The sequence below is a fragment of the Phaenicophaeus curvirostris genome, chromosome 1, assembly GCF_032191515.1.
Source record: "Phaenicophaeus curvirostris isolate KB17595 chromosome 1, BPBGC_Pcur_1.0, whole genome shotgun sequence".
NCBI classification, from domain to species: domain Eukaryota; kingdom Metazoa; phylum Chordata; class Aves; order Cuculiformes; family Cuculidae; genus Phaenicophaeus; species Phaenicophaeus curvirostris.
In genome coordinates, this window is record NC_091392.1 from 115281880 (window position 1) to 115308414 (window position 26535).

General features: G+C 39.3%; 2 protein-coding genes across 2 annotated transcripts in view; both read right to left on the reverse strand.

The window, feature by feature from the left end:
- Window positions 1–482: 482 nt before the first annotated feature.
- Window positions 483–9333, reverse strand: PSMG1 (proteasome assembly chaperone 1). Its single transcript, XM_069871940.1, has 7 exons — window positions 9200–9333; window positions 8400–8509; window positions 7706–7857; window positions 7254–7316; window positions 4630–4828; window positions 3492–3628; window positions 483–2476 (listed from the first exon to the last, which is right to left on the reverse strand). Exons 1-7 carry the CDS (start codon window positions 9319–9321, stop codon window positions 2402–2404), a joined length of 858 nt encoding a protein of 285 aa, XP_069728041.1. The 5' UTR covers window positions 9322–9333; the 3' UTR covers window positions 483–2401.
- A 2728-nt stretch (window positions 9334–12061) lies between these two features.
- BRWD1 (bromodomain and WD repeat domain containing 1) overlaps window positions 12062–26535 on the reverse strand; it is a 52893-nt gene continuing 38419 nt past the window's right edge. The window contains exons 34-41 of the mRNA XM_069871528.1: window positions 25850–25891; window positions 25070–25216; window positions 24784–24936; window positions 24338–24507; window positions 22445–22680; window positions 21145–21327; window positions 18838–19809; window positions 12062–14679 (exon numbers count right to left, since the gene is read on the reverse strand). Coding sequence (XP_069727629.1) covers window positions 13538–14679; window positions 18838–19809; window positions 21145–21327; window positions 22445–22680; window positions 24338–24507; window positions 24784–24936; window positions 25070–25216; window positions 25850–25891 — 3045 coding nt within the window. The 3' untranslated portion in view covers window positions 12062–13537. The remainder of the gene's footprint in view (window positions 14680–18837; window positions 19810–21144; window positions 21328–22444; window positions 22681–24337; window positions 24508–24783; window positions 24937–25069; window positions 25217–25849; window positions 25892–26535) is intronic.

Genomic DNA, 26535 nt, shown 5'->3' on the forward strand with positions numbered 1-26535 from the left:
TTCCAGGACTACTTCGGGGGAGAATGAGCTACTTCACACATCAAATTATGGAAAAAGATACGAGAAATTTTAAATTACCTTCTTTCACTGCCCTGTAGTTCTTACTGTGTACTAGAAAAGGCTGATATTTTAAATTTACACAGTACAATCCAGCTGATACTGATGAGGGAGAGCCTTACTATCAGGTGTGCACACACCCTGACCATGTGGATGATAGAAATAAACCTGTATACACAGATGAAACTACTAGCTTGATAGCCTCCAATAGAAGTAGTACCACATCCTAAATATAAACATTTACAGCTATAGGAGGCTACTGTTGACTTTGAAGGAAGAATAATTAACCTTCAGAGCATTCAGTCAATACTCTAGTTTACAGCCTTTCTGATTTCATCTTCCAAGTTTCTAGAGTGTTCTGTTTGCCACTTTTATTCAAGGTGTTTAACAGTATTTCTCACACCTCAGCATAAACCCAGGTAGTGAAAACTGAATTATACCATTTTGAAACACTGCAAACTGCACGGATGATAAAATCAATACTAGAAGTAGATTTACAGTTCCTATCAGAGCATGCATATTTATTAGTGAAGATATTTCTTAACATGTACTTTATTATTCATTGAACACATTCAGTATGCAAGTAAGGAAATGGTGCAGCCAAAACACAACTCTTTCAGAGCAACAGGATTCCCAGCTCAGCTCACATATACAAACAGGTTTTCATTACAATGCTGCGCAGAAATGGACAAAAACAACACAGAAGGAACCACGTCCTGCACTTCAGGCTTCAGTGTTTGTTCCAAAATACAGTAGCACTTTAACTAACAGTTGCTTGTTTATCTGTAATTATACCAACAGAAATTCAAATCAATGTCTAAACTAATAAACAACCTGATACTCGCATCAAGACTTTTCTATTACAGCTGAAAACGTGACACTGCAGGCAGTTTCAAAGCTCCGGAACCAGAAGTTGCAGTGGGCCTGCTGAAGCCAGGAGTTACTTCCTTCAGGGGAACATTGACTAAGCCAACCACTTTCAAACCTGAAGGGATGACAGCTCTGTTTAAGGAATACAATGTTAAAAAACGTCCACTGGGCATCCAGTGCTAAGTCAAACTTAGGACAGAACTTAGAAGCTGTTATCCTTTTGTTCCAAAAGGATAAGCCACAAGCAATTTAAAGGTCTCTGCGCAGTGACAATTACCTGGTAGCAGGAGAAATACTTTCTTTAACACCATCTTCTTAAACAAAACGGTAAATAAAACGGTAAATAAAACAGAAGATATATACAAGTCAGAATTACATGCCAATCCAAGTCAATATTTTAAATACACTGCTGAAATTGTTAGCAACTTTTAGAGGCTTTTTCGAGACACCTCAAAACTTGAACTTTTACTTGCCTCTAAAAATCATATACCCTGCATAAAAGACTTTGCCCTATTCCTGCTGTTGCCAGCAATTCAGAGCTTTAAAGTGGGAAAATTAAATCTCTTCGCCCTGGCAAACTCAGCTGAAGCAGCTTGCGAGCCTCCCACCTTGTTTCACAGGGAAAGGCTCCACCAGTGTCAGACATCTGACAGCAGGGAGTGCTCATGCACCTCCCTCTATGGTTCCTGATCAAGGCCTGAAGCTGAAAGTTCACATTTGCTGGCAGTTTCAGCAAGGTACTGCTAGCAGGAGTTGCAGCATCTGAATACAGGCACATGTCTCTTCCTCCCACAAGTGTAGGCAGCAGCATCCCAAACACCTGTGATGATCTACTCAGTGCACGCAAGTAAAGCTCTTCCATGCAGTTCAAAAAAGTCCACATTCCTGCCTACTAAGTTGTAAAGCAAGCTTATTTTCCACTACTAAGTATTTTAAAAGGTATTTAACCACGCTTTACTATGTTTCGTATCAACACATATATAAAACGTATGTGCATACATACGTGTGTATGTATCATTCATACACACACACAAAGAAAAAAGATGCAGAGCGTACTTTCTTCACCACAGACAAAACTTTAAGAAGGATCAAATATTAGGAAAACTTTTCTGTCTCAAAATAAAGTAAAAAACAGCTATTCTCATTAGATATAGACATAAGTCCTTAACTGCATTTCCTCTTTCATGCATAAAAGGCACACATTTAGATCAGACAATCCCTTCAGGAGGAGAAAAAGAAGTTGCTTTTTCATCTTCGAATACCATTCCTAAAATCACTCCAGAAAAAAGGTCTCCCAAGCCAGGCAGAAGAAATATGTGTTTGTAGTGATGAACTTGAAAGTAACAAATGAGTGCAAAAGTAAAAATCTACTGGAATTTATTCCACTTTGAAGGAAACAACTACAATTCCAAAATGTCCTCTGCAGAAGAAACTGGAGTTTACAAAAGTGCAGTCTGTATCATAAATGTCCTCTTTAGATATAGATATTATTGTGTGTTTCATTTGTTGTCAGTAACTTCTTCAAATTCTTTGTGCTTTCAGATATATCCTAGGAAAAGGAAGAAATTATCAGCATTAGCTACACTGCTGGTTACAAAACAAGAACAAAAAGCCTCACTGTCAGCTATTCCAATTTTTATTACTCTCAATAACAGCTTGAATAAAACGTTGACTGTGAGCAAAACTCAGGTCTTCCAAATGAACATATCCAGAGACCTGCTAAAGGCTCCAAAGGAAAATGCAGTTCAATGACAGAACAGCATTTGTGAATTTGCATCCCACTTTGCTTGCAGACGGGAGGAGAAGCCTGCAGATCTGCTGTTGTTTTCCTTCAGAGTTAAAACATTTACATACTAATCTGTTAAGACTTATCTAGCAGACCAGTATAAACTGTCATGAAAACTAATCCACAATTCCCACCTTTAAAGCTGAAATATATACCTCAGTATGCACAAAACTCTCCTTGTCATTTAAATGTAAGCTTAATTGGCAAAACTGAGGAGAGTGTTTTGAACCAACTATACTTAAAATAAAAGCACCTCCGAAGCAAAACATTAACTTAAGTAGCTACAATGCCAAGAGTTCACAGCTGCTTGGTAAGTGCAAAACTGCTATAAATCACCTTTAGAAATTCAGCCTTTTAATTCCAGAAAGATGCAGGTCAAAGTAAATTTCTTAAGAAGCTTTCATGTATGGCACAAGACAGGTAGATACAAAGCTTGAACAGAGCGATCTTGCATATGAATGTGAAAAAACATATATATACTTAAAGGTTTTAGCACGAGACACCTCAAAGGAAACTGCAGCTTAAACAATGACAGGAAATGACTCTCTGATATACTAGTATCACTATGGGAACCTGAAAAGTCAAAATTAAGTTTTGAGTGAAGATGTAGACTCACTGTTTCTGAGCATCTTATAAACAGAAATCATTGCCCTCTGTCATTAAAGCCTGTATCTTTCCGTACATTACATACATTCAGGTTGAATCCTCATAGGGGCACATCAACAGCAGAATGCAAAAGACCAAAACCTACCATTAATCTTTAAATATGAAATTTTACCTTGACTAAACTCTTCAGGATTTTGGAAGAAAGCAGAGGCTTGAATGCTTCGACTGTAACCGTGTCCAGTTTGATGACATCAGTGTAACACTGATACAACACTGCAGGAATCTCCCATACTTGACAATAACTCAAGACTAAATACAAATCAAAAGAAAATACGTGTTAGATTCAGCAGAGGAGGAATCTCAGTTCTGTGTATAAAGTCACACTTGTTCTGGCCAAAACTCCTAAAGTACGAAAGTTCATGAATTAACTACTCAGGATCTTGACTGCTAGACCAGCCATCCCTCGTCCTTCAGGTACACAAGAAAATAAACCATCAAAAATGAGTAAAATGCAGTTGGTGTTTCGTTGCGAGAAATACCTTAACTGAAAATTGTATATTATCAATAAGCAAAAAAAAAAAAAAAGCTTCAAAAAAGCAAAAAAACCCACCAAAACCTATCCAAACATAAAAAACTCAAACCAAAATGCAAACAAGATAAACATTTTATAGAAACATAGGATATGTTTCTATAAATATAGATATTTACTATGTTATATTATATATTATATATATTTTTATATATATACACACATATATATATATTAAAAAAAAAAACACCTCTAGCTCCCACCAGACCAGTTTTTCCTCACGACGCTACCACTACTTCAGTACTCGATAATGAAAAGCCTGGGTTTTTTTTTATTATGTTACATAATAAAACTGAATACAACTTTTACAGGAGATTGAGCAGGTGAACCTACTTTACCTGTAATATGCAGAAAGGCCTTTATTCAGCCTGAGGCTGAATACTCAGATGAAAATAACTTATTAATAAAACATTTAGTTCATAAGTAAAATGCCCCCCCAAAAATAATACAAAATACGCTTTGTGAGGCAATACTGAAGAATTTCATAGCACTTATGTTCCACACATAAGGGGCAAACGCATTTGTGGGTGGTTTTGAAATTTGGCCCTATTTTACAAAGCAACATGTTAAGATGTCAAATTGTTAGGAATTAATTTTCAAAAGCTAACTTATTAGCCAGTTCATACAGTTAAGTAAAAATTCTAATTGCAATGGGATGCTCTCCAAAGTGAACTTTGTGTTGCCACCAGCAACTAAATACATAATTAAAATTGCAAAATACCAGCAGCAGGGAGATCTCGCACAATGTTAGGCTGTTCCAGCAGTGGGCAACAGACTAACTCTTTGAATTCTTTTGTCTTCAAGGCTTTCAGAAATGGAGATGGAAGTGTTAAAGTGGATTCCTGAGTTTTATAATCAGCTACAGGACACGTTGAAAGAATGGTTACTTGCAAGCCCTCCTTTCGCATACAGCCAAAAACCTGAAATAAAAATGTTAATATATAAGCAAAATTTAGCTTCTCACAATAACACAGCATAAAACCACAAAAGTTTCATTAAACGGCAGTTTAATTCAAGTTTGAAGGAACAACTAAAATTTGAATCACAGAGTTCAGGTAGAAATTTCATGTGCATTGCTCTTGGGATGGAAATTAAAAAACAAACAAACAAAAGAGCAGCTAACATTTACTGACCCTGCTGACTTTCTTGAGAGGCTTTAGCTTATCAGTGCTTTCTATGCACCTGCAAATACAATAAGACTTACTATTTTTACTAATGGTGACTGTAGAAAGAAAAAGGCCTCCAGATACAACCAGGCTGATTAGGACAGGAAGGCAACTTGCTAATCCACAAAACATCTGAAATTGAATTGTGCTCCCTAGATGTTCTATAGTACTTAAAGTGTCTTCATTTTATATCGAATTACATTCAGGGTGAATTGAGAATTGAGAAAGAGAATCTTATTTTTTTCCAGTTTTCCTCATATTCAAAGAAAAGTGTTTAAAAAAACATTGTACAAAACGTATTTTCAGATCCATTGCATGCCATCACAAACACCCCCGTGCTGCGCGTGTCCTGTTGTTTTTGAAGAACATATGTCAAAATGAGCAGAAGCAAGATAGATACGCACCTTCCCTTTACACTGTCCCCTTCAGATTTATGATCAGTAAGGAAACAAGGAGTTTGGTAAACATTACAGAAACTTGCCTGTTTCTGTAGATGGTACCAATCACAGAAGGGGACTGTACTCTTACATCACTGTGTTACCACTGACATAACTTTTCAGAAGCACACTTATTTTCAGTTTACAGTATATTTACTTTATTTGTAACCCTGGTTGGTCTGCATTACTGTGAAACTTTAGTCTGTATGTTCTCATTTTGTCAGTGATCAGTGGGAAAACACAAACAGAAGTAAAAATCTGACCCATAGGGACTGTGAAGATGCTCAGTGAATCTGAATTTACGAAGCATACAGAACAGATCTGTAAATCACACTAAAAGCAAAACGCTACCAGCATAATATTTCTGCCAAACTTATACATACCAATAACCATGAAGTCTAAAAATACTCAAGAACACTAACATAGTAAAAATGTGCACTCCTACTGTTTATAAACACCCACATTTGAAACAACACATATGCAGAGACAGACGGAAAAACACAAATGGAGAAGGCAGCAAAACCACAACCATCTTCCTTTCGCAACCCTAGTTTAAACAAAGCAAAAAAATGCATGGAATACAGCAAAACCTAAAAGTTTTAGGTCTTAGGACTTCGAAATTTTGAACTGAACCATTACTCTCCACTAAACTGAATTAAACTCTTCAACCAGCCAAGGAACCACAAAAGCCTAGTTTTCTACAAACCTGGGTCTGAAAGCCCTGCATCATTCAGTGAAGTTACCCCAATTTTCCATCCTCCTTGCCTTCCCATAATCTCTCTGGCTCCCTCCCTCATGACAAGCTGCTTGCATGGTTCTCTCTTGCAGCCAAGGAATCCTCCTCATGTGCTGGCTGGGCAGGTTTCACTCAGCTCAGGCAGAGGGTTTGATCTCAGCAGGCACGTTGCTTTTTGCCTCACTCTGTCTAGCCACAGCCTTACACAACTTTGGTGCTAACATAACAGCTTTAGAATCAATCCTCATTCATCAGATCAGGAGAGATTTAAAGGAAGGCAGGTTAGCAGACAGGCAGCAAGATAAATAAGCGTATTTCCCTGAGGCTAAGCAGTGACCCAAATCCATCAAGAAAATGAACAGACAGAACTTTCCGCCCCTGGCTTTATCTTATTAAACCAACATGATGATACGCGGAGGGATCTGAATGACCCAGCAGCATTCATGTACCTGAATGGCGCTTCATTTACTAAGTCTATGAACAAATGGGACAGACACTGCTTTGGGGGCACCTTCTTTTAGAATTCCTCTTTGTGAAAAGTGCAGAACACACCCATCAGTAAAGACACTATCCACCAGGAGTTTCACAACAAGTCTGGAGATCCTTTGGCAGCTGTACAAACACAGTTACATTATTATTTTTTCAGGAAGGAGTCTACCAGAGCTGAAACACAGCTAAAACAAGCCATAGGAAATTTAAGCCAAACAGGAAGAACATTTGTAAAGCAGTTAATGGCAACAAAATTGAAATTGTCCAAAAAGAAGTAACTTCACAAAGTTGGTTAAGTTATAGCAGTACAACTGGCAGCACCTAGAAAGGAATTTCACAAAATATGCAGAGTAAACTTCTTCATTTGTTGGATATTTAAGAAAAGAAAGCCACAGAAGAACAATCATTTACAATGCTGCCACGTTTAGTACAGCAGAGAGGAAGAGACATTTGCACCAAGTTGAAGATCTCCACCCCTGAGATGTCACTGCTAGATTTGTTGTCTTGCCCGTTTTACCTTTTCAAGCCACTGGAACTGCTGATCCTCAGCAACATAGCAACTACACTGGCATAACAAAACCTTAAGGGAGGAAAAAAAAAAAAAGTCGTGTAAGCAAGTGGTTTAAAGAGCACAACAAAAGCTCAGAACGACTTGTAAAGATGATGTGACTGCAGCCAACAACTTGTTCAGTTTTCTTGTGCTTCTTCATTTCAAAAAGAATCTTTCATTCACAACTGATGCGAAACCATCAGGCTGTCATATATTTTCTTCATACTGAGCCTCACGTGCCAGAACTTCAAATGGTTTTAGTGAACATAGTGACCCTTCAGATATTTCATGATTTTAATCCAGAACAGTGCAGCCTTGGGCTTGGTTTGCCCTGGGCAGGGCAGGGGGTAGATGAAGGTTGCTCTCTTTTTCAGAAAGCTAAAATACGTTATAGAGGAATTCATGCAGAAGTCACTTACTGTCGGATCTGATATTAATCGGTAGAACAAACAGAAAGAATCTGTTGGGAGGACATTTGTTGTGTTGGTTGTTCTACACCACTCATTCCACAGCTTCAAAACTCCAACTACTTCCCAACGTACAGAATCCAGAATAAAACAAGACAGGAAAGCTGCAAAACATAGTAAGTACTGTTATTTCATAAACAATAAAACCTGTTTTACAAGCAAATACCTGAAATGTCATCTTTTTGCAATCTCAAATTAAAAAAAAAGTAATAACTTATTTTCATCTATATACTTTTATTGACCAAATCCAGCAAACATCAAGAACATGAGTAAACTCACCATATCAAGACCCAAAAAATAACGAGCAGTTCTGCATATCGAGATCCCAAACATCAAAAACATGTATTCTTTGGAAATATATTTTGTGTACAGACTAAACTTGCCTTTCTCTGGACAGTTCATCTGCCTCAGGATTAAAACTGTGCCACCTAAATGAAGGGCTAGACACCTTAAAGGATCATTTTTACAGTAGAGACCAACATTAGAATAGACTACGGCAAAGGTAACACCCTGGAACAGTTACATTTTCTTCCAACCTCCCGCTTTCTCACTGAATTTTCCCTAAAATTCTTAAATTCAGCTGACAGCAAAAGCCCAGCAACACTTCAGAGCCTTGAGTGGTTGTTTTTTTGCAGCTTGCACCCACCTGCAGCATTATGTCCTATCGCTACGATGAATTTCGAGCACACAAACGTCTCTCCAGCAGAGCCTTCCTTAGGTGCACCTGGCTCCAAGGTCCAAAGGACGTTGACCTCCCTGGCATAAGAGAGAGGGAAGTGGAGCAGTGTCACCCTACTCACCCACCCTCGATACTGAAAACGCTGGCAAATAAACCCTCCGAGACTCGTTTTGGAGTTTTAGACAGCAGCATCCTTCATCAGGGCTGGGCAACACGAGAGAGCGATCTCCATCCATTGTGTGCAGGGGGACGAGAGCTGGGACAGGATGGATTCCCCACTCACGTGCACAGGGATCCATTCTCCCAGAAATCTTGCGCCTATTCTATTACTTTCCAAGGACTGATCTTAATGTTTTTATGAACTTCACAGCAGTCAAATCTCTTGCTGATTTACAGCACCGGAGCCAGCTCTGACCCTGTATTTGCGGTGGGAGAGGCTGCAGACAGAGGGGATGCAGCAGCCCCGGCCGCTCAGCCCATCACGCTGCGCACAGGGCGTTATCGGCCCCAGAGAAGGAGCCGCGCCCGGAGAAACCCTGACTGAGAGCACACACGCTGTCAGAGGGACGTTCCGTCTAAATTTCAAACCCCACATCTACTTGGATGAAACTAAACTCCACTTTCTGCAGCAGCAGGTGCCTCCCGCACCACTCCCGGCCCCCGCCGTCCCTCGCCGTGGGGGGGGGGGGGGTGGGGGGGTGGGACGCGGTGGAGGCCGCACAACGAGGGCTCGGAGAGCGGCCGGGGGGGCCCTGGAGGGCCGCTACCTTTTTTTCTCCAGCTCCCTGCGGATCTCCCGATCCTCGGGCGCCTCCTCGACCCACTCCTCCTCATCGTCCACGCCGGCGCGGGACGGCGCCACCACCACCTCCCCGAAGAAAGTCGCCATCGCCGCCGCCGCCGGGCAGGGCGCGTGCGCGGGGACACGGGCCGCAGCCACCGCGCCGCCCCCTTTCCCGCCCCCGCGATTCCCGCCAGGGGGCGCTCTGGCCCCGCGCCTTCCTGCCGGGCTCAGGGGGAGGGAGGGGATTCTGCCCCCACCACCCCCCCCACAACGCTCTCCCGTGTCCAGTTCTGGAATCCCCAACAGAATAAAGGATAAGGAAGTGTTGGCGCGGGTCCAGAGGAGGGAGGAGAAGATGATCCGAGGGCTGGAGCAGCTCTGCCGCGAGGACGGGCTGAGAGAGTTGGGGATGTGGAGAAGAGAAAGCTCCGGGGAGAGCATCCAGCAGCCTCCCCCTACCTGAAGGGGCAAGCAGGAAAGCTGGGGAGGGACCTTTTATAAGGGCACGGAGGGATAGGACGAGGGGGAATGGCTTTAAAGTGGAAGGGGGAAGACTGAGGTTAGAGATCAGGAAGAAAGTTTCCACCATGACAGCGAAGAGGCTCCGGCACAGGTTGCCCAGGGGAACTGTGGCTGCCCCATCCCTGGAGGTGTTCAAGGGCAGGTTGGATGGGGCCTTGGGTAACCTGATATAGTGGGAGGTGTCCCTGCCCGTGGCAGGGGGGTTGGAACCGGATGAGCTTTAAGGTCCCTCGCACTCCAAACCATTCTGTGATTCATTCTACGATTGTCAGAGCACGCCCCCTCCCCCTGTGCAGCCACCGGAGATGGGAGGTCCCACGATGGGAGGACAGCAGTGAAATCCAGGACCAAGAGCAGAGGACTTTTTACCTCCCCGCCCCCTAAGCAAAAGGCCCCGCATCTGTGAGCTGTTCTGCCCCGTTTGGAGCAGAGACACCCCGAGCAGCACCAGCCCCTGCAGCGCCGGGAGGAGGGCACAGCGCCCCAAACACAGGCAGGTGCGCAAAGAAAGAATCATAGAATCACCAGGTTGGAAGAGACCCACCGGATCATCGAATCCATCCATTCCTACCAATCACTAAACCATGCCCCTCAGCACCTCATCCACCCGTGCCTTAAACACCTCCAGGGAAGGTGACACAACCACCTCCCTGGGCAGCCTGTTCCAGTGCCCAATGACCCTTGGTGCAGTTTCATGCCGAGCTTTACTTTGGTCCACCTCCACCTGTACATCAGAAAAGCCTCCAGAATTAAGATGTTCAACAAGGCCAGGTGCAAGGTCCCACACCTGGGTCGGGGCAACCTGCAGTTTCAATACATGGGGGACTATGTAATTGAGAATAGCCCTGCGGCAAAGGATTTGGGGGTGTTTATTAATGAGAAGCTCAACAAATCCAGCAGTGTGTACTCTCTACTCTGCTCTCCTGGGACCCCACCTGGAGTCCCATGTCCAGTTCTGGAATTCCCAACAGAAGCAGGATATGGAGCTGTTGGAGGGGGTTCAGAGAGGGCTGCAAAGATGATCCGAGGGCTGGAGCACCTCTGCTGCGAGGACAGGCTGCGAGTTTGGGGTCATTCAGCCTGGAGAAGAGAAGGCTCCAGGCAGACCTTATAGCAGCCTTCCAGTACCTTCACTTAGTGTTTTCATCTATGCTGCCTGTGAGCCTACTCGCCATCCCAGACCGAAGTCCCACTTTAAAACAAATAAAACCACCACACCTCCAAAAAAAAGAAACAAAACCACCCAGCTTACAAATGGACCGCATTAAGCGGCTTTAAATAAAGACTATGTATACTGGTCTACTACATCCCTTCAATTTCCCCAGATGGAGCTCAACCAAAGAATGCCGACAGATTAAAACTACCAGGAAGGTAGACAAATGGCCTTTGGCAAGGCTTAAGAAAGGCAGTTCTGGAAAGAGTAGGCATGCTCATATAAGCAAATAAATAAAATTCAAACTCTTAGAGGGTGAAAGAGTAGAAGTCCCTTTCCAGATTAATCATTTACCTTCCTACTGGCTCTTTAGAACCTGTTTCCATGTATAAAATCAGGAAACACAAAACAGCATCTTCTTCTACTTAGAAAAGAAATTGTTGTGGTCCCCAGGCCAGTAATCCCCTCTTAGACCTATAAATACAGAGGCCAGAACCTTCTCCCAGCTTTCAGGCATCACCACGAACATGCAGGGCATGAGTACCTTATGACAGAGAATACAGCATCTGTGAAGGGGCGAGAAAGAAAATAATCTCCAAGCCTGGATGAGAAATACAAACCTGCCAGCCCAATTTTAGCTGTTTAAACTTAATAAAAACTCTGACGTTCACTCCAGATCTATGACACCAATATTTATTCCTATACTGGAGTTTGTACTCCATAGAACATTGATCATAAGCAGCCGCTGAACAATGCATTACGTTTATGGATAATATATAAAAATACCAGTTGACTTACTCTCTTTCAACAAAGTTAAGATACACAGCCAACTCCAAGTTTCATCACTAAACACAACTGCGTTCATATTTTAGAAACCAACTTAAAAGAATTCAGGTATTTTGAATTTACAAAATTATACTGCATTGTATGTGGGGACTATGCTCCAAATAGAATTCCTGGGGCAAGAATGATATAAACTAGGTTATTTTTTACTTCCTATAGAAGTTTTAAGGGGAAGAGAAAAAAAACCCAAAACCAAAAAAACGGCATTTCTCTGTACTGAGATAACAATTTTAGATGCCAAAATGATGGAATGGTAGATATACCTTTTGGCACATACCAGCAGTGTCGGTGGAGAAGTGCTTCCCACTGACCGCTGGCAAGCAGAACGCAGGACTCCCTTTTCCATTAAGTCACTCCCGTGTGTACGAGCAGTTCTGGCACTAACAACTGCAGTTACGCAACTGCACCAACTTCCCTTCTCACCCCCAAATCCTTCCAGGCAGTACTACCAGTCCAAACCTTCTGGAAAACTAATTTGGAAACTTGCTATTTCAGTTAAAATGAGCTGGGTTAGGATAAATTTAATATTCTAACTTATCTCCTATCAAATAATAAGATCAGGAACCAGAGAACCCTAATAAGTGTGTGAAAGGCAGCCTGCAGAGCAGAGGGATGAAACCTACAGTGGCAGAGAGTAGGAAAGGAGTGGAGACTCCCACCAAAGGCAGCAGTCGTGGGGCTTCCACCAGCACAGCTCCAGAGAAAAGCAAAGCAAGAGTTCAGCGGTGCTATACGTTCTCATAATTGATACATGGCCAACCAAAAATTCACATTTTCTCTGGAGAGGTTTTCTCCTATTTTCTATGCAAGAATTATTTCTCGTCAACAACAGCCACCTTAAAATTTTTGAAAATAAGAGATGTATTGCAATATTCAGAAACTGGTAAGGTTTAATCAATGAGAAGTCTATAAAGTACTTAAGTTTAAATACGGAAGAACAACAGAAAAAAGATCTGGAATGTAGAAAATCCTGCATCTCAAGCTTTTCACGCATAAAGAAAACAGAACAAGTGTTTTGGGTTTTTTTCTATTTTATAAAGAAAACACACAAACCCCCTTAGGCCCAAGAGTTCACCTGTATTTCATATTTCTAAGTTTACAGTATAGAAGTCACATTAATGATGATAGTACTACCTGTCAGCATAAACCCCCTCTTCCCCAGCACCAATACAACTTCTTTAATTGGCAAATATGCTTTTTCACTGGTAACTGGGCTCTAGTTGCATGTTATCAATAATGGAAGTACAGAACATAACATCTGTACTAATACAAGTTGTAAAGTTATTAACCTAGTGACCGTTCCATTACTCTTCTGACGCAATGCTAGCATCCACCAGATTTTTATAGTGTACAGAATTATTCATAAGCCTGTTACTATTGTATGTGATTTCATACAGCTTTAGAGATGTTTGAAATCTGTTCTTGAATGTCGTATGACCTAGGTAGTATTCCATTGCAGCACCCATAACAATAATACTCAACATACTGCTATTAGCCTGTTGCGCAGTGTTTTAACATTTCTTTAACTCTTGTTATATGTAATAAAATACCAATAAAGACAAAAATTTGCCCCTATAATGAGGCACATTTTGGCATCTGTGCTAAATGCTGCTACATGGGCAGGCAAGTGCAAGTCAAAGTATGAAAAGGGGAAATTCGTCATCTAGTCACATTCATAACTTTTTCATAGAAAAATATAAATATATTCCCTGAAATGTAGGACAACGAAGAGCCAGCATCCATCATGAGTTCTAGTGCTATTACCAAAAAAAAAAAAAAAGTGGGCTGGCTTTTCCTTTTAAGTTATGTTTCACAATCTACGTAGTCTAAACCTCTGTCTTCGTCATCTTCATCACAATTGTGGTATCTCACAGTCCGTTTACCGCCATTTCGAGTTCTTATCTTAGTACGCCGATTAGCTCTTCTGTATTTGGTGTAATCCAAATCTTCAGAGTCATTTTCTGGATTAGGTTTCCAGCGTTTCCTCCGCTGGGGTCTTCTGGAGGACTTAGGTGAGTTGGAATTAGTAATTTCTTTTTGAACAATTTCTGATTTCCTTTTCCTCTTTCTTGTTTCTGTGGCATCACCATAGGTACTATTATCAGTTCCAGAGTCTGAACCAGTACAACAATTGAAACTGGCTTTTGAGCTTCCTGCCATACCAGCTGCTTCCATATTCTCTGATACTGAATTTTTAAAATCTTTCTTCCCTCCTGCTTCAGACTGCGCTGTTTCTTTCAAGTTATCCAATAATTTCAATCTTTTGAAAGAAACTCTCGATTTTTTCTTTGATACTGCTGTGATACTTTTAGTTTTGTGTTTAGCTAAGTCAGAATCTACCTCCTCTTCAGAGTTGCTCACATGATGGTTGTGGGCTGAAGTTGACTGACTAGAACTTTCCCAGTTTCCCCCGTTTTCCATCTTGTGGTTTGTGGAATTTTCCTCTGAAGAGCCATAATTGAGATTAAGAGCAACAGTGCAGACTGTGTGTGCCTGCTTGTTACCATCACTCTGCTTTTCAGTCACTTTTATCTCTGTGTCGGATTCTGTTTTTTCATTCTCAGACTCACTAATGTATTTTTTTTTAGCAGCAGATGACTCAGGGCAAGAAATTTTTTTTCTGCCAGAAAGCTGTTCTTTCTCATTTTCAGACTTCAAGCAAGCATCTGTCTCCAAGTTGCCCATCAGTTTCTTCCTGGATGCTGCAGACACATTGCCATGAAGCTGCCTTCTGTTCTTTTTTACGGTGCAAACACTTTCTGAGCTTGATATTTCTTCCTTTGCATCACTCATTATCTTGATCTTATTAGCTGCCAAAGTGGCACATCTGCGTGGGTTTTTCTTCTCTGTTACATTAGACAGCTTTATGTGTTTCTTGTAGTTAATGACACAGGTCCGGCTCCTGAGCACTTTTGCACTTTGTCCAGTCTCCTCACATTTTGAATCTACAAAATAAAAGTTTAAAAACATTTATTAACTTATAGTCCTGAAATCATTAGTTTATTAAACACAAACACTACCACCTTTAATAAAAAAAAAAAGCACTTATTTTAAAAAAGAATCAACTTTTCTGTGCTATTTACATTAAGCTTTTACTAAAACTAGTCATATATGAACGATGCTATGAAAATAAATGGTTTAAACTTTTATCTTCTAAATAAAACAGAATTACTCATAGGTTATCAATAAAAATTAAAAGCAGAAGTTCATAAGTAAATGTATTTATACACAGACTCAATAAAGTTTTGCTATTTTAAAAGAAAAATGTTTTGCAACGTTAATTTACCCAAGACTATTGTCCATTTCATATTTCTTCATAGCTGTTACTAACTTTGAGTGAAGATGATAAAACATGCTCTGTTTTATCCATTAAATCTCCTACATTATATTAGCCTGTTATCTCCTGATTAAGCCACAACAAAACTGATTTAACTCACTACTTTTGATGAGTGTCTACCTGTACTCAGCAGAGGGAAAAATCATGCAGCTGCTGCGTATTTGCAAAAAACCAGGCAATTAAAATATTTTTTCAAGTAGAAGTTCAGGGAAACAAGAGGAATTTATTACAGAGCATGTGGTCTCTGCTCTCTCACCTCCCTTTACAGAGGGATACAACAAGCTTGTCCTTTTAGTTTTGTTTCAACTGCCTGAACTCCTAATGGCTAAATGTCTTCTGAGAATGACAGCCACGCAGACGTGGGAACAATAGCCTAAGACTTAAAACCAAGGAAGGTTCAGTTTCTTGCTACTGGCCAGCTGTGCCACAATCATTAACACTGCAAATCATTGTACCCCAATTTGTCACTTGTTAGGCAAGGATCAGGAAACATTTTCCTGACAAGAATAAACGCTATGAAGATACATTATAAACACATTATAGAACACTAAAAAAAAAAATAATCATCAAAACCAAACAAATAAAAGAGTTTGGGACACAAATTCAAATGTCCAACTTCAGTGCCAATTATAAAAATCTCTTTCGATACCAAATCTTGTCATTGTTTCAATGTGAACCCTTTTATGTACTACTCAACTATATTCCTGTTTTGACTTTTCCGAAGGACAGTTCATTCACTGTCTTCTTTTAGAAGTTTCCAGAAATTATACATGGACACTACTACTATTATTATTGGTACTGTGTGATTTTATGGCCAAAACATAACACACTTCTGCTGAATAAAATAATAATGCTGTATAAAAGGTGAACTAATTCACAAATTAAGAAAAATCAGAAGCTAAAGCTTAAATTATACACCGTCTTCCAATATTATCAAGTAGACAAGTACGCAACACAAGGCTGCTGCTCATAGCTGTTATGAAGTAAGCCTGAAACAGGCAGAAGCAAAAACCTTTAATGGTAAATTACAATTGAAACAGGAAAAAAACAAGTAAGTGTGATGACACATTGTAACATACTAGTGAGGGGAAACAACAGCACACAAGTTACTGGTACAAAGAAACATTCTGACCAGTTTGTAAGTGTGGAAATGTATAACCTAGCCCTAGGATTAAGATTCCCCTACATCTGCAGTGAACTACACTCACATTCTAGAAGGGCAGTTTGGAGAAGTGGAAAAGATTGCCCAGCCTTAAAAGTGAGTGCTAACTTAATTCTCTTTAGCCATTGGGAAAAAGAAAATGTTTCATGCTTAAAGATATCACTTGGAACTAATTAGGCTGGATATTAGGAAAAAATTCTTCAGAGAAAGGGTCATTGGGCACTGGAACTGGCTGCCCAGGGAGGTGGTTGAGTCACCTTCCCTGGAGGTGTTTAACACACGGGTGGACGAGGTGCTAAGGGGCATGGTTTAGTGTTTGATAGGAATGGTTGGACTCGATGATCCGGTGGGTCTCTTCCAACCTGGTGATTCTATGATTCTAATCCAAGAAGGGCAGTTGGAAAAGAAAAAAAAAAGAATGCATACAAAGATATCGGACAGTTTTTCAGAGATATATGCTTAGGTGTTTATAGACGGTTGTTTTGAGAAAAAAAAGCCTTTATCATAAACAATTCCAGCAGTTAATTCCTAAGATGGAATGCAAGACTAAAGGATAAAGGAATCCAGTCTTTCTGTAACACACTACCAAAGTATTAAATCTGTACTTTGCATACAAAATCTTAAATTGGGAACAAATTTGGGAACATTATTCTGAAATTAAACCTTAACAAAGCTACACAATGAGCATCCTGAACTAAATGCTGCAAAGGTACAAATAGATTGCACATGCTGGAAGAGGGAGGATTACCACTATGTACATACGTATGTACGCATTTAAACAAAAGCATGCTTACATTCCAGCAGTACCTAACAATAAATTTCAGAAGTACTAATAACCTTAGGTTCCTATTTACAGTTAACTGTCAACCTCTTTAGAAAAGAGTGATAGATATATCAGTTTGGCAAACCACAGTAACCCAGGCTGTGCTAAAAGCACATCTACTGTTACCTCTATTTACTGTTGAGGAGAAAAAATGAGCTAGGAAGAGTATCTGCTAATTTAAAAATAATTTGACTACCTGTGGTAATATCCTGAATTCTAAGAACCGACAAGAAGAAAAAACAGATTTTCATCAAACTTTAAAACACTACAATAGAGCAGTTAAAACATCCACGTTACAGTCATGACAAGAACAAGCTGAAGAGACCAAAAGCTTCACGTTGGCTACCCAGTGTGACAGCTTCTACATATTTCACACACGTTTACACAAAAAGCATAAGGAAAGCTTTTAAAATTAACCAGTCTTGTTTTCACCTTAATAACGCAGTGTCAGATAAGCTTGATTAGGGAAATGTTATCAATTACCTACTCTAAAAGTTACAAATTTACACTAGAGGAAGTATTTATACAAATAACTTCCCTTTTTGCCATATTAAAAATCTCTTCGAATCCTCTCAAAGTAATGCTACAAATCTCAACAACAAAAAAACAAACCAACCAACCCAAAATTCTTATATTTGACTCAGGAGTTTCCATATTATGCAGTTTTGTACAAATGAAAAAAATTTTGTTTTATATGCTTGGTATGGAAATGAACCAACCAACCCCCTTGAGCTTGAGTACCTTTTTTTTTTTAAATTCCCTCAAAGCCTTTTGGTAACTACTTGCAGACCACTAAGTTCATTTGTAAACCCATGTGTTAAGGCTAAACAATTAGTCTTTGCACCGTAACAATAAAATGAAAGCTATGTAATGAAGCCTTGAAAATAAAAAGAAATGCTATGTAAAAGTGCACACAACAGTTGACAAAATACAATCCTGTACATTGAATATATCCATCTTCCTTTTTAGGACAACTGCAAGTCATGAGAGTTCTCAAAGCCTGAAAAAATACACTTGACTCACTGTAAAGCATCCTGGTAACTTGCACCTGAGGAAAGTTAGATATAGAAAAAGCTAATGATCCAACTGCATCTGTTGCCACTTATGGGTATTCCCTCAAGATTCCTTAAGATCTTTCACAAATTTTTTTTTGTAAAAAGACACCCAAAACCCTAACCACAGTTAAAATTCCTAATGAGTTTTAGAGGTTCACAATCTGGTCTCTGTGATTCAGTGACAGGTTTGGAAGGATAAGATCAACCACCGACCTCTGAACAGTCTTTCAAATTCTAAGCCAGGACCAATCTCCTAACAATACAAAGACACAATGTACAAAAGCTGTCCTAGCAAGTCTCTGCATCATTGTGATAAAGCAAAAACCAAATCTCTAAATCATACTGTGCCAGCCAGCACACACATGCATTTGAATGACAGACAAAATTATAGCAGAAAAAACTAAATGCAAATAACTAAATGGTAAATGGCAAAATGATAAATCTTGCTTCTGCAACTGATATTTCTGCCTTTCAGCTGGCTGTCGTTAAGTGCTTTACAGACAGCTTCTCATGTAATCTTTTACAAGTATAATACAGTTAGAGCAGTGACATTATGCTTTAAATTGGACAGAACATTGCTTAGACACCCATGAGCCTATGAAACTTAAGCAAACGAAGAACAGGAGGGTCACTTTGCATAGTCTACATCCTCCCAGTCACTAATCTTAGGTTGTCTCCTTCACCTAGTCAGTATTGAGTTAGATGCATTAACTTTAAAAATTTTACCTTTTCTAACGATTTTTGGTTTTCCTTTTCTCTTCCTCTTTATTTTCAAAGAAGTTTCACCATAATTACTGTTATTGGAATCTGTGTCGGATATGGAATTAGAATGACTGAAGCTGGTACCAGGTCCAGATTTTGAACTCCCTGCAATTGTAGTTGGCAACAAGCTCTCCGAGAAAAAACTGCCACCCTGTCTGTCTTCTGTTTCAGAATCTGCCGTGTCCTCTAAGTCACTCAAGACTTTTGCTTTTTTTAAAGGAGCAATAAGGTGCAGACCAGTTGCTTTTCTGCCATTCCATCTATCCGATTCAGAATCCATTTCATCCTCGGAGTTGCTCACCGCAGGTTTATTATGCGCAGATGTTGACTGGTCAGAAACTTTTGGACTACTCCCATGCTCTGAATTATGGCTTTTGGAGTCATCCTCTGAAAACTCTAGGGTGGGGCTTTTCATTTTGGGAGATACAGAAAGGACTGTCCCACGTAATGGTTTGTGACCATTACTTTGCCAGTTTTTCTGCTTCATCTGTGTGTCTGTCTCAGAATCTGAAGTTCCATTTTCAGATTCACTAACAAACCTTCTTCGTGCAGCAGATGCACCAGGCTGAGAAAGAATTTTCCTCTTGGTAAGCTGCTCTTCTATTTCTTTCTCACTTTCAGACTTTAAGGCTACATCATCCTCAGACCCTTCCAGTAACATTCGCCTCGCTGCAGCTGAGGCATTTCGGTGAGGCAGTTTTCTATTCTTGCATCCAATGCCAATGCTTTCTGAGCTTGAAACCTCTTCCTCCACATCACTCATCAGCCTTAGCTTATTAGCAGCCACAGCAGCACTCCTGCGTGGAGTTTTTCGATGTCTACCAGTGCTATTACTGAGTGATGCAGATGTCGCCATCGAAGTATTTTCAGAGTCACTTCCATATAACTTTTTCCTGGCGGTTTTTCTTGTATTTCCATTCTCCTGAAGAAGTGTTCCTGTAAAGGAAAGGTGAGATTAATATCTTAAATATTAAAATAATAGCTCCGTAAGTCTTGCAAAATCTGTAACAGCTTCAACCCATGGACATTACAAATTAATTCTAATCCTAGTGATCACAGAATCATAGAATACTTTGGGTTGGAAGGGACTTTAAAGCCCATCGAGTTACAACACCTCTGCCATGGGCAGGGTCACCTCCCACCTGACCAGGCCGTCCAAGGTCCCATCCAACCTGACCTTGAACACCTCCAGGGATGGGGCAGCCACAGCTTCCCTGGGCAACCTGTGCCAGAGCCTCACCGCTCTCATCATGGATAATTTCCTCCTTATGTCTAGCCTAAATTTGCCCCTCTCCAGTTCATACCCACTGACCTTAGTCCTACCACTACAAGCCTTTGTAAACAGTCCCTCACCAGCTTCCTTGTAGGCTCCCTTCAGGTCTGGAAGGTTGCTAATAAGGTCTCCCAGGAGCCTTCTCTTCTCCAGGCTGAACAAGCCCAACTCTCTCAGCCTGTCCTCATGTGGAATGTGCTCCAGGCCCACTGATCGTCTTTGTAGCCCTCCTCTGGACCCACTCCAACAGTTCTGTAGCCTTCTTACATTAAGGATTCCAGAACTTGACACAGTACTCCACATGAGGTCGCACAAGAGAGGAACAGAGGGGCAGAATCCCCTCCCTCATCTTGCTGGCCACGCTTCTTTTGATGCGGCCCAGACGCAGTTGGCCTTCTGGGCTGCAAGCACACACTGCCGGCTCATGTCGAGCTTCTCATCAACCAGCACCCCCAAGACCTTCTCTGCAGGGCAGCTCTCAATCACATCATCCCCCACTGCATATTGAAACCAGGGACTGCCCTGACCCAGGTGTAGGACCTTGCACTTGGCCTTGTTGAACCTCATGAGGTTAGCACAGGCCCACTTCTCCAGCCTGTCCAGGTCCCTATGGATTACATCCCATCCTTCCCTGTGTGATAGCTATGTGCCTATGTTGTTTGCCAAGTGAAATTTAGCTATGTCACAAATTTCAGATTCATTCTTGTTTTATGAAAATTAGAACTCTATGAATTTTTGCTTTTACTTTCATTAAGATATAAAATGTCACCAAGACATTCCCTTTCACTGGGCTCTTAAGTTTCTGCCCTCCTCCCCAGTGTACTAAAAAAAAAAAAAAAGAAAAATCTTTAAAAGTGTAGCATTTTGAGAGCTTCAGAACTACCACCAGTAATTTATCTAACATATGCAACAATTTAAAAAATACTAATTACATTTAGTTAAATACATATGCACACTCATGTTATTTGCCATTCACAAGAAAACTACTCAAATCTTACCTATTTGTTTTCTCTGAGCTTGATTTCTAGTTACCCTACGATTGCTGTTCCTTCTTCTACGCACACCATTGTGTAGTGGAGGTGATACAAGAGCCACAGAGCTTTCTTTGCTGTCTTCTGAGCTACTCGTAGAGGATGAAGATGAAGCAGATGAAGGAACTAAAGAACCTTCCATTTCACTTTCTGTTAAAAAAAGTAATAGTTGTCAATTAGAATTCTAAACATACAGTTAGCTTCCGGTTAAGAGCTACATTTTGCAGATCCAAGAAATCAAAATTTCCCCAATATCTTATCATACACTATGATGCCTTAATGTTTATGTATGTTAAATTGACAGCTTTATAAAATTTACAACTCCAGTATTCAATGATAGGAAGCTTCTTTAGCCTGTATTTAAGTAAAATAAAACAGTATGTAAAATAAAAGAATTAACATAAAAGCATGTTAAAAACCAACACAAAACATATTGACAGATGTCTTTTACCAGGACTTGCATTCTAATTCCTTGAAAGAAGCTCAATTTTTGTGAAGGTGAGGTGTAGGGGAAGAAGGAAAAGACAGGAAGGTTTTTATCCCCAAGGGAAGTTCTGTCATTTGCTGATTTTGGAGAACAATTTTTATGTAAAATGTATAAGTGTATAACCTGTATTTTATATACTACCATTTACCAAATACATTGCATTTTCCTCTCAAATAAGAGGCATCAATCCATTACAAGTGCTTTCCCAGAACAGCTGCCTGAAATGAAGAAATTCTATTATTCTATCTGGTACAACTTAAGAGCATCAAGTAACCATGTAGTTAGCAGGTCAACATTTTCTTATCATCCGTCTTACTCAATTCAGCTTTGTTGTGAATCCCCACATAAAAGCTGGAAAGAAATACAACCCACTCGACTGGATAAACAAGTTTGCAGTCCTGACAGCTCTGCCACTAAGCAGCAAATTACCCTACTGACAGATCTCCACTTAGGTGCAAGCTTTCTAACTAATGAAAGTTAAGTAAGCTTACTTCATTCTATGGGACTTTAAAGCAGAAAGGTCTGTGTAGTACGCAGACAACATTCAATAACATAGGAAGTGTTCAAAATTCGTTAAAATACACAAAATCCTGTATTACACAAGACACAAAACGCATAGAAGTCTTGTCTAAAAAAAATACATTAATAAGGTAAACCTTGTTCAACAATTTAGAACGCAATTGCAAATTATGGCAATTATAGAGGAAAAGAAACATTAATGGACAATTCATAGTTAAGATCAAGACAAAATCCTCATCTGAAACTGATTCCGTTTCTGACCTGATGATAATGCAGAACAATTTGTTAGTGTTGTGGATCTAGCTTTTCCATTCCTTTCGAATGATGCCAGGCATGCAGAATCAGAGGATTCACCAGAAGAACTATGGTTGTAATTGCTAGCATTCGCTTTATGGCTTGCAACACAGGAGGCTCTGCTTGAGGTAGGTTGAATAAAAGAATCTTCCTGCTCAGATTCAATTTTTGCCTGAGACTTTAATGGTTTCTGCTTCAAATTTCTAGTGAAAGGGAAAAGAAGTAAAAGCAACACAGGCTGTAAAACTACAGGGAAATAATGGTAATTATTGTTAAAATATAACAATACTTCGCTGAAAGCTTAACTAGCTGTATGCGATACCATTTCAGATTTACAGAAGTTAGATTTATGAGATAATATGGTGCGGGACAACTTTGACAACAATAAACATTAAATATTTTCATTAAAGTAATATAGTTTACACTCCTAGTGCATTTATACAACAAAACATTCTTTCTCTGCTCTGAGAAACCCAGAAGTTAGTACTGAAAGCCTTCAAGACAGCAACCTCCTCTTAATGTTTACCACAAAACTGCAACAGCAGCTTCAATTTCTGTTGAATTCCCAATATCTTGTTAATCGGACATGAGCCTCAAAGTAAGAGCTATGCATGCAAACGTTATTCCACAATAAACTGAGTTCCAAAAGATAAAGGTGTATTGTTACAGAAAGTTTACTGTCTAAATTAAAATCCAAGCTTGTAGAGAAACTTACCAATTCATTTTGTCCTTACTATACAAGCTGGAGTGCAACACAATTCCAGTAAGTCACTTATTTTCACATTTAGAACAACTATTTTTTCAGTCACTTCCTTACAGTCAGTTTTTCAGGCATTTGTCTAGGTGCACAAGATATATAATATACGCTCTTTTTGCTATCCAAGCACTCTGCCAGACAGTCCCAAATCTCAGTCCTGAGCACCAATGACTTGTGAACAAGTCACATACAATCCTTCAGAGATGAGGATAAGCATTGTTTCAAAGGAAAATTTCTGCCTGTCCTGACAGGCATTTCTTTATTTCTCTATGAAGAAATGAGAACATAACGAATATACCCAAGTAAAGCTTAAAGCTCATTGCCAGCTACGCCTGTAGCATAATCCAGCATGCCTGAATAAGAGAATTTGAAAATGCAGAAGTAATCCACTGAAATTTTAAGAGAAGAAAGCCAAACATGACACAAGAAATCTATTCTTAAATGTATTTCTTCTTAAAATTCTTATTGCTGTCTTTTCACTGCCTGAAGAGAAAGGCTGGAAAGCAGCAGAAAGGTGTAAGCTCAGTTTCAATGATTCATCATGTTTAGTTTTTGTATTTTGTCTCACTTCATCCCAGATGCAAATTCAGAATGCACAAGTTAATAATGTCAACCACTAGTTGTGTCAAAAGCTTTTTTTCCTTCAAAAGAGAAGGGGCACACCTAGATACCAACAGAACGCTACAGTATGTGAAAAATTCTATAAATGCCATAGGACTAACCTTCTTCTGTATGTGACAAACCACATAATATATGCAGCTTTGTAATCTTTGTAATATATACAAGTAAATCTTTGTTTCATTCCTCATTATTTCAGTAGGATTAAACATTGGTTTGCCGACTGAAATATTTTTAAAAACAAAAGGAAATACCCCAATCTTTTCCACGCTTTAGTCCCTCTGCTGTTCATAGCTAATTTTATACTACAGAAAAGGGGTTTTTTTGCAGGTCTTTCCTACTGCGAGAAAAGTAATTATAAGTCTCATTCAAGTTAGCTAGCCATTTAATAAAAAAATTGTTCTCTTCTTCATAGACTAAATATGACAGTCAATATGAATATTACTCAGTTGTGATGTATCTCTACATCTTCATAAGTTAGTTACCTGACCATTTTGGTAGGATGCTGCACTGAGCTTCGATTGTGAAATCTTCTCGTATACCTCTGGTTTCTTCGTAGTTTTTCATTCTGTTTCTGACCATTTTTGAAATCCGAAACAATTCTTCTTATTTTCTCTTCAAATAGTGCTGACAATCTCAAGGTCATACTATAAATCTGGGTAAGGAAGTAGATTATATTAAAAGCAAAACCTTTTGGAGAACAACATTTCTAAAATTAAAAACTGTACAGAAAAGGAATAGAAAAAGGACTGACCACAATGCTATGTAACACTAGGTAAACAAGAAATGAAGATTAAATATTTCTCTGATACTTCTCCCCACTATCTATCCAATCAGCAGCTTTATCAAAAGTACCGATCAACAAACCAACACCAAAGCGTCATCTCATTTTATTAAGATAAGCATAACCCCCCCCAGTATTGATGGCTACCTTTGACTTTTTGTTTGGAGTATAAGATTTTGCATTACTGAATATTAGTCTTATATCTTTGCACAGTTCCATTGGAGTGTCGTAATTTCCAGCTTCCAGAGTTTCTTTCACTGTACCAAAGTCCATTGGAGTGTCTATAATATGTCTGTAATCCTATGTGAAACATACAAAAAAAAAAAAAAAGATTCAAAGAGGTGGACATCTTATTCTGGTACCAAATACAAAGAGAAAGACCCCAAAAAAAAAATAACATTTATACCTTACAGGGTTAGTAAGAACAACTTACAGGATACTGATCCAAATCAACCGGCTGCCTGAAAGGTTCAGAATCTTCACACTGGAATATTAAATTCACCAGTTCCATACACTGCTTCTTCCAACAGTTTTCATCATAGCCAGTTTTCACACTTTTTCCTTTTTTTAAGCCTCGTCCCTTGGAAAAAAAAACAAACCCAAAAACATTAGAAAAAAGCATTACTGAAATTCAGCAAGAAAAACCAAACCTGTTCATCTGTCTGAAATTATTTCTGTAACAGGAAAATACGCTTCCAAGCATATTGTTTTACAACAAAAAGGGCACTACACTACTAGCATTTTTTCCCCTAATCTTTATTAATAAACTGACAAATTATAAAATTTTCTTTTACTAACTTTCAAGGGTTTTTTATGCTAAATAATCAAGACACACAAAAAGCTACCTTCTGATACCAAATTATTCTCAAAGACTTGAATAACATTCATCATTTGGAATATTATTTTCCCAGGACCTCAGCTGAATAATGACTGCATATCAGTATCATACAGACAGCTGAAAACTGTTACACTGAACAGCACTGGGATCAACCCAGAAGGTTTTCCTAGACAACTATACAGAATAACTACAGAAATATTTAAACAGTAAAGACCTATTTAAGCAAAGCTTTTATTTCTTTAATACCAATGGAAAAATTCTCCTCTACGATTGTTACAAAACTCAGCATCACTCCCATCAAGTTTCAACAGCCTGTTAATCAATTTTTCTGCCAGATCTGATCTGGGTACATAGGGTAAAGATTAGCCAACTCACTTTTCTTCTCCTATACGATGTTCTTGGAAGACATTTTTCATCCTGCACAAAATAAAATCGATCATCTTAAAAATTATCTATGAAAAAATAGGTAACGGGTGCTCAAAGTGTCATTAGATTTAATATTGTCTTAAAAATAGATCGTTGTTCCGATTTCTCTCGGTGAGAAATAAAATGAGTATATTAAAAAATACAACTCAGCATTTGAGAGAGACATGTATAACAAAATTCTAGATACCACCACTGAGGTCTCTTGACTCCAACTCTTGTCCTTAAGACAAAGGAAAAGCCATCATCAAAAATGGCAATAAGATACCCCTCAGCTTTGAGCCTCAATGCCCATGGCAGGGGAGTTGGAACTGGATGATCTTTAAAGGTCCCTCCCAACTCAAAGGACTAAGGTTTATCAGTAATTCAATTTACTCATAATAAGTGTCATAAATCTAAATGAGAAAAAGACATCAGCTCGGGAAGTTTAGGGTACACTATTAATAAACATACAGCACTGCAAACAGTACTCACTATATAACAATGACACATAATTATCTCTATCAAATTTAAGATAAATGCACTTTATTAAACTCTCAACAGGGAATGCAAATCTGATGCATGATTCATATTGTAGTATACAGAGAAACTGAGAGCCAAAACATCACTGTAATATTTATACAACTTAACAGCTTCTA